Below are 8,813 nucleotides of genomic sequence, written 5' to 3'. Positions count from 1 at the left end.
CACAGCCTGCTTAATACCTTTCCTTAAATTCCACCTCTATACTACAATATACTTGAGGTCCATGCAAAAAAAGTAGCTACCTTTTATACAGGAAATGGATGAATAAGTCTTTGGTGCTGTAAAAGCAACTTCATTTAAACATAACCACCCCCACCACCAAAAAAAGAAGAGGGAAAAAAAAGAAAAGTAAAGAAAATAATATGAGAAAAACCCAAGACACACTTCCTAGGGGGAAAAAAACCAGCATGTAGTTTCTGTCCTTGACGGAATGTATTAAATAAGCAAACACCCCCAACAAGCAAAACAAGTACTACAATGTAAAAAAATTAAAAGAAAACCCTCTCACATGCATAAATGAAAGGTTGCACACAAAGACCTCACATCTTTTCAAGCTTCAATAGTAAATATTCTGCTGTGTGTTAAATACTGCATGGTTTGCCCAAGCTAAGATGAAACCACATCATGAATCAATAAGCATTTTGCATTTTCTTTCATTATCTACTCAAAGTCATACCTACTGCACCTCTAAACATTTCATTAAATCCCTTTTATGCATTCTGGGGGGAATATCATGTTATGATGGTAATCCATAATTTGGGCATTCATGAATATAGGTCTTATGAATGCTTACGCTTGATCTTGAGGAGTATAAGTTAGAATATTTAAAGGTCCTGGCTTTTAGAACCTTTACTGTAAACTTCCAAGACTTGGCGTATTGTCATAGTGGTATCTTAGCAATGTGAACACAGATATTTTAAGAGAAAAGTCATGTTTTTTTAATAATTTAGAAAGTCATGAATAAATGAAGGTCTCTGACTAATGTCCCTGCTATTTATGTAAGCTCATAAAGTTAGTACTGCTTTCTTTTCATAGGGCATGTTATACTGGCTTGATGTATTGTATCACTATTGCTTATTGCAAATCATTACTAACACGAGTTTTATTGCTAAAGGGAGTAGATAAGATTCTAATCGTTAAGAATGGCTAACACGTGTTACTCTGTAGCAGTTATTAGTAAAAATAATCTGTATTGCCTTTGTCTTATGCTGAAAAGTAATCCTTCTGTTCATTTGTAGACACAGAAACGTAAAATGGATGGAGCACCTGATGGACGAGGAAGAAAAAAGAAGCTGAAGCTATGAATACATATTTGTTTCATAATCACTAACTTTAAACCAGTAGTTCTTTAATTTACGGGTCTTCATAAGATGTACTGTACAATGCTCAATTGTTATGTCATTCACAGACATCAGGTCCATCTGTTTACTGAGCTAGAAACATAGTATGTAGTTTCACTTTTTTAAATGCAACAGCTGTGCTGAATTTTTTTTATCATTAACACTTGAAGTAATAAAACAGGCTTCATTTATTAATAAATGTTTCATTTGATTTATTTTTCTATTATAGTTCCATTTGTGAAGATTGTGACTTTTTGTTTATCAGCTATGATTTCTACACTCAAAGCTTAAAACAAGCAACCAACTAAGAAAAATTGCAGATAACAAACATTTGTCCCTTTAGTCTTCACTTAGTTGTGTAATTGTTTTAATTCACTTTGCCTTTGCAGAAATTTGGGTATCTTTGTAGTGCTATATGGAGTCTCATCTGGGAAGATTATGTAAATTGCATTCTCCTTGATTATTATATGGGTAAGAATGGAAGAAAAGGCAAGACAAATTATTAAATTCTATGCATATTTCTGTTATGCTTTGTTTCTATAGTTGGCTCTGAGGTGTGAATATGCCCTATTCTGTTGGAAGACTGGCCTTTTAGTTGTATAGCCAAAGATATTTAGTATTTTCTGGTTCCGTAATGTGTTATTGTACCATTTTGTAAAAGGAATATTATTTTTACTGTTTGGTAAATGTTTTGACATACTACCTTCTTGAAGCAGCCACAACTTAGAAAGAGAATGTCAAAACTTAAGGCGATTTGTTTTTTTAAAAAGACCCAGACAAAATGAAGTATGGATTTGTTATACTGTTAAATTGAAATCAGCAACAAAATGTGTCCCCTTCCAGTTTACCTTGAGTTTTTAGAGTAATTGAAAATTTTATATTTTAAAATAATTTCTAAGTGTGAATGGCAAGATTGAGTATAATACCAGTGTTTATTTTCTCTGAACAGACTTGATAAACTGGAGACCCTGAAGCAGGATTTACCCAAATCGTAGTGTCAGGATTTTAGCTGTACCAGAGGCCTTTATGTGCTACACATAATTTGTATAAAGTTTTATATGTGCAAATTGGGTACATACAGTTCTCCATTTTTCTAAGGGAATGCAATAAATGTAGCATCGTGAATAAATATAACTTTTATAATCCTTAAGTGGTCTTTTCTATTTCTTCAGTCTTCTCATTTGAATTTTTACTATTCCTTAGGACATGATCTCTTTCCTTTAGATTTCTAAAATTTCTGTTGCTTGGCATTGTCATCTGCCCACACATGATTGAGATTTTTATTTTTAATGCTGATTTCTTAAACTATTACTAATACTACTTACTATTCCAAAATGTGGAGTTGTTGCTATCAGTGTCCAGCAAAATTCAGGGTTTATGACGAGTTAGAGTAATTTGAGTTAGTTGTCAGAATCCAAGGTCAAAATGAGGTCAATTTGGAGGGGAACACAGTTTTAGGTCTAATGTACACAGAATTTGAGAAATGATAGCTCTTTTCATAAAACATGTAACCATTCTTAAGAGTGATGGCCTCATTTTGCAAGAAATACTTGGCAAAATGTAAGGCTGAAGATAACTATTGAAAGAGGTTTTCAAGAGCAAGAGAAGCAGCCTCTAATGTTGCAAATGGGTTAGGGATGGGAAGAGGTGGAGAGTAAGTGAGAGAGATCCAGGACAAACAGCAGTGTTTAGGTGTTAGATACCAGTTGACCTACCAATTTAGTACCTTCAAATCTTTTTCAAATAGAATTACACTTTATAATATTTTGTTATTTTTGTAGCATTTAAAATATATATCTAAATATCTACATGTCCTTAAGAGTGGTAGATGGGTTTAGTTCTAGTAACATTTTAAGGAATATTTGAAAATTTCATTTCTGAGGAGCTTCCAGCCCTCGACACTTACTTGGTAGTATTTTAGTGGGGCAATTCAGTGGGCAGCCTCTAGCTGAAAGGATTTGAAGAGGTTGAATCAAGTGCAAAATGATGGACTTGCTCATAGACTATGGTTGACCTGTTTCCTAAAGACCATTTTCAAGGAAGGAGCAACTTTTTATAAAAATAGTGTAACCTATTTCAGTATAAGGCATACCTCAGATACTGGCAATTCAGTTCCAGACCACTGCAACGAAGTGAATGTTGTAGTAAAGTGAGTCAAAAGGCTATTTTGATTTCCCGGTGCAGATAAGAAATTACATAGAGAATGTAGTGTGACAGCATTATAAGAGCAATGCACATGCCTTAATATGTGATTGCTAAAGATGCTATCATCTAAGCTTTCAGCAAGTTGCAATCTTTTTGCTAGTGGAGGGTCTTGCTTTGATGTTGATGGCTAATGCCTTCTCAGAGTGGTGGTGGTTTAAGGTTGGGAGGGCTGTGGCAATGTTTTACAATAATGAAGTTTGCCACCTCTACTCTTCTTCCAATGAAAGATCTCTCTGTAGCAGTCAGTGCTGTTAGCATTTTATCCACATTAGGACTTTCAAAATTAAAGTCCATCTTAAACTCTGCTGCTGTGCATCAACTAAGTTTATGGAATATTCTATGTCCATTGTCATTTCACGTCCTCACCTGGGATAGATTCCATCTCAAGAAACCACGGTCTTTGCTCATACATAAGAAGCAACTCAGTTGAAATTTTATTAAGAGATGGCAGCAGTTTAGTCATATTTTTACACTCCACTTAGGTCTTTAGAACTCGCTTGGATGATTTTGAAGGGTTTAATCAACTTCTTCCAAACTCCTGTTCATGTGGATACTTTGACTCCTTTCCATTACTTAATCATGAATGTTTTCAATGGCATCTAAAATGATGAATTCTTTCCAAAAGATTTTCAGTGTACTTTGTCCCAATCCATAAGAAGAATCACTATGCCAACCATATACAACTTTATGAAATGTATTTCTTAAATTAGAAGACTTGAAAGTCGAAATGACTCCTTGATCCATGGACTGCAAAAATCGATGCTATGTTAGGCATGAAAACAATACTCATCTTGTCCATCTCGGTTAGAGCTCTTGGGTAGACAAGATGCATTCACATTGTGAAATAGTAATATTTTGAAAGAACTTTTTCTGAGCAGTAGGTCTCAATAGTATTCAGTAAACAGGTGCCTGGGTGGCTCAGTTGGGCGTCTGATGTCGGCTTAGGTCATGATCTCATGGGTTCATGAGTTCAAGCCCCATACTGGGCTCTGTGCTGACAGCTCAGAACCTGGAGCGTGCTTTGGATGCTGTGTCTCCTCTCTCTGCCCCTCCTCTGCTTGCACTCTCCCTCGCAAAAATAAATAAAAAACATTAAAAAAAATAGTATTCAGTAAACCATGTTGTAAACAGATGTGCTGTCATCCAGGCTTTGTTATTCCCTTTATAGAGCACAGAACACAGGCAGAGTACATTTAGCGTTTTTCTGAAGGGCCCTAGAATTTTCAGAATGGTCAGCAAGCATTAGTTTCAATTGAGAGTCACCAGCTGCATGAGCCACTCGAGAGAGATGGGGAACAGCCAGTTAGGGACCAGTCAGAACACACATAACGTCTGTCCATTAATTTTGCCCTCTTACACAGTCATGGCTCATGGCACCCCAAACAATTACAGTAACATCAAAGATCCCAGGTCACTGTAACAATTATAATGAAGTTTAAAATACAAACCTTCAATTTGTAAAAAATAAAATAAAAATAACCAATGCGACAAGGCTGCCGTATCTTCATCTAAAATACTGGTAAATAGGCCCCACTCTTAAATTTGTGGCAGTCAAGTTGTAGAATCACCGCCCAAGACCAGGTGGTCACTGATCACTGGTAAAGTCTGACCGTAGAAACAGCTGGGGTAGCATTCTAATGTCCTCACCATTACACTTCTCTTCCGGAAACCACTTTTCCACCTAAGTCTTAGGCATTTTTCACCTGAAAAAAAATAGAAAAAAAGTATCACCCTGAGACTCATGTATTTTGAAAATTGTTATGTAACAGTAATCTTTAGACTTAACAGTAATAGGTAAAGGTTTCAGAGCCTAGGAGTTTGTTAGAAATGTAGACTCTAAAGGCTGAATTAGACTCTGCATTTTAATAAGATCTTCAAAGGTAATTCATATGCACAGAAAAATTTGAAAAGCCACTGCTTTAAAACACATTTTGCCAAAGCAAAATAAAATGAACCTCAATATTTATGTTAACAGGACATCAAGGTAACATGGGTTTTGTTTTTTTGTTTAGGTGAGGAAAATCATTCAATCTTATTGAAAAGGTTTTTATATTAAATTTTGGAGATGCAGATAGTTTTACCAGGCGCCCCTTTGGTGAGTTTCAATATACTAGCACCTAAGTCATTATTACCCCACTGTATAGGGTCTGAAGACCAGCAGCAGTGGGTGGCAGCTGGGAGCCTGTTAAAAATACAGATTCTCAGATCATACTCTAATCCACTCAGTTGAAATATCCGTGGGTGGATGTTAGAAAATAGGACATTGGACCTTAGTTCCCAAGCACTGTCCTTGTGTATGAAACATCCTTATCAGACTTCTGCTCCCAGAATCCTGGGAACAAGGGACTTGATGAAATCCCAGGAGGACATGCTGGACAGAGCCTTCCTGGTCATCAGCCAAGAGTGACAAGAAGCTACAAGATATACCCACACACAGTTGCAAGCTGCTTCTGCTCTGCTGCTCTGTGACGGTCTCTATTGTTCTAATTAAACATTTACTGCTGACTAAACATTAACCACGCTCTCCAGGTTGCAAGGAGGGTATAAAATAAGATGCTGTTCCTAATATGCTTGCCATTAGCCCTTACCTCTTGGTCTGTCTCCATCTCTTTTGGGGATGTCCACGGTGCCCAGCCTTTCTAGGACTATTCACCCTTCCATTAAGGAAGGAACGTGGTTATGTTCCCGGGGTTTGGGAATGTCCCTGTTTCCATTAGCCTTTGGCAGCCTTTGGAAACATCGTTGCATCTCGCTCGTCTCTCTCCAGGAACCTCCCACAGGTGGGGCCCTGAAATTTGCATCTTAAACCCTTCAGGTTCAGGCATACTGCATCAGTACATCTCAATATACCCAATTGGTTATTGTTTCCCTTTTCTTTAAATGGAATTATTGAACTAGTGATTGTGACTTGGTCTTACTCAAACTTCCAAATCTAGTCATAAGACTATAAAAGGAGTAATGCTGAGCATGTCAGTAGTTCAATGAACTACTGAACTACACCTGAGCAACCTCATTCACAGTGAATCCAAAGGAGTGGTTTGGTGGTTAAAGAACAAGTCTTGCTGACAAGGATTTTGGATGATTGGGTCCTCTCTTTCACAGGAAGAGGTTTTAACAACAACAAAAGTAATTCCCAGCATATTTGATGTATATATATATATACATGTATATACATGTATATATGGTGACTTCTGAGGAGTCACCATAACTATATAATGGAGTTGTGGTCTGATTAGTGTTAAAGTTGCTTACACCTGGGTGATATTTCTCATAAGCGTAAGTTTCAGCAGAAGTTCATTAATCTAAAAAAGAAATCCATGTTATCTTGATGTTAATATAAAGGTGTCTGTTAAACAGTGTAAGAGACAAAATGCACCCTTTAAAATGGACATAATGCTGCTTTGAGTACCCACACTTATTTTCATATCCATTTGTTCATGAGACTTGTCACCTGGGAACTAGTTTGAGGACAGCTTATTAGAATGGTTCAGGGCACTATGTCGAACATTAATTTTCCTGTTTTTATCCTGAGATCAGGTCAGGAACTCAGGATTGTCTATTCCACTGTTTCAAGGTTTTGTCCCCAGCAAAGGAGAAAGTGGACTGATGATATTCCAAACTCTTCTTTCCAAAAGTTGTTTGCATACTCTTGATTGGACAGTGCGAATTGTGTGGATAGGTCACTATCTTCCAGTTGTCACCTTTGAAGCAAACAAAAATCTGCTTTAGAGAGTTTACAAAGTATGAGAAGCGTTAGGGGCAGGGAAGGCAGAGGCTACTATTAAAATGTGAGTTGCTGGACATCTATACCTGAAAGAGGGCAGCAGAGGATTGGCTGAAACCATCAGATCCTGGCCATTCCCCTAGAAGAAGTGCTTCCTTGTGGCTTTTGGCTGAGTATCAAAATCCACATTGCCAAGTTTTCTAGCTTGGCTCTCTGGGTGAGCTTTGCTTTATCTTAGAAGATGACAGAAGATAATTGGTATTAGCTTTTAACCACTAGTATTCAAAAGTCCATAAGTTTCTTTCTGAATACAGTGTAAATATTTTATTTATTTCAAGAATCACCAATAAGTAAAGCTTGTGAAACTGGGCTCAGCATATCTAATATGGTCAGCTGTGTTCATTTGTAGCAAGAATATTTTCTGTCATTCCCCTCTCTTCCCTAAGGTAGTAGATTAGGGACCACAGAGTGGATGTTAATAAATGTACAAGAATCACATACCAGGATACTGAACTTATAGAGGAAGGAGGGTAAGTCAGCCATGCAGCCTATTGCTTATGTCCTGGAATATTTGGGAATGCATCCATCTGTTTCTGTGCATAGAAACACCTTCTCAATGTTGCAGTGCTGAGCAGGGCCCATCTTTACAGGACCCTAGATCAATGAACCTGAAAGAAAATATGCAAGTCTGATGTCATGTTGACCACAGCGGGGAAAGGTCAGATCAGAGGAGAATTGTGTGCTAAAGTGTGTTCGTGAGTTTGGCATTTAGATTTTCTTTCTTTAGATGCAAAGCTAGTGATTGCAAGTGTTGAAGAAAGGGAAAAAATAACCCGAAGGAGACATTTTCCAGATTTTGTCAAGAGCAGTCAATACATCGGATGATGAATGTAAGTTTCTGCAAGAACTTCCTAATAAGGCTGAAATACTAGAAAAGATATTGAGATAGATAATAGCATTACTCTAAGTTTTGTTACTTTTTTAAATAGGTTACTTATCCTGAAGAAATGAGGAATTTTTAAAATTACTGAAAGTGATATTCTTGTTCATACTAAGGTTTTTACCAACAGAAATGAAATGTAGGATTCCTGGCCAATGGTAGCACACTCACACATGCAGCTTCTGTGGGATTTTAAATCAAACAGAATCAGGTTTCATTGCTCATGACCATTATGATAATTATTAGTAGCCACTTGGGGATTTGGGGGTTTCAGCAGGACAGGGAGAACATGATTAACATGTTTGTCTTAAGTTGGGAAAGAGAATGAAGTCACGTTGTTATAAGGGCCATTTATTTGCTACCACTAGGCTAGAGAGTGTGGACTTACGTACATGAAGTATGACCATAACTCTAAATTGTACCTTAGATACAGAAGGGCCTTCACCTTCAGAAAAGATCACATCAGTTTCTTGTTCAAAATCCCATGATAATCTATCAGATATCTAGAGCTTTTTTTTTTTTTTTTTGAAGAGAAATATCTGGGTATTGAGACCAAATTAGCTGCACCTGGTCCCTGACCTTATGGGTGGAGAAAAAGAGACAGTTATGCAATGAAACCTAGATAATTCAAAATGGGGTTATGATTTATAAGTCTACAGTGACTAAGCAATATATCATCTCATATATAAAGCTTGCCAAGCAATGCTGTGAAAGTGATAGATCTAACAACACTGTGGTTTAAAGACATGATTAACATCGCCATATT

At 36.9% G+C, this 8,813-nt stretch overlaps 1 protein-coding gene across 1 annotated transcript in view; it reads left to right on the top strand.

Annotated features, from left to right (window-relative positions):
• Positions 1-2,328, top strand: part of SMARCA5 (SWI/SNF related, matrix associated, actin dependent regulator of chromatin, subfamily a, member 5) — a 33,072-nt gene extending 30,744 nt beyond the window's left edge. The window contains exon 24 of the mRNA XM_029940630.1: positions 1,077-2,328. Within this exon, the coding sequence (XP_029796490.1) occupies positions 1,077-1,142 (66 nt within the window). The 3' untranslated portion in view covers positions 1,143-2,328. The remainder of the gene's footprint in view (positions 1-1,076) is intronic.
• The last annotated feature ends 6,485 nt before the right edge of the window (positions 2,329-8,813 follow it).

The sequence above is a fragment of the Suricata suricatta genome, chromosome 1, assembly GCF_006229205.1.
Source record: "Suricata suricatta isolate VVHF042 chromosome 1, meerkat_22Aug2017_6uvM2_HiC, whole genome shotgun sequence".
NCBI lineage: Eukaryota > Metazoa > Chordata > Mammalia > Carnivora > Herpestidae > Suricata > Suricata suricatta.
This window is presented reverse-complemented; position numbering and strand designations above follow the sequence as displayed.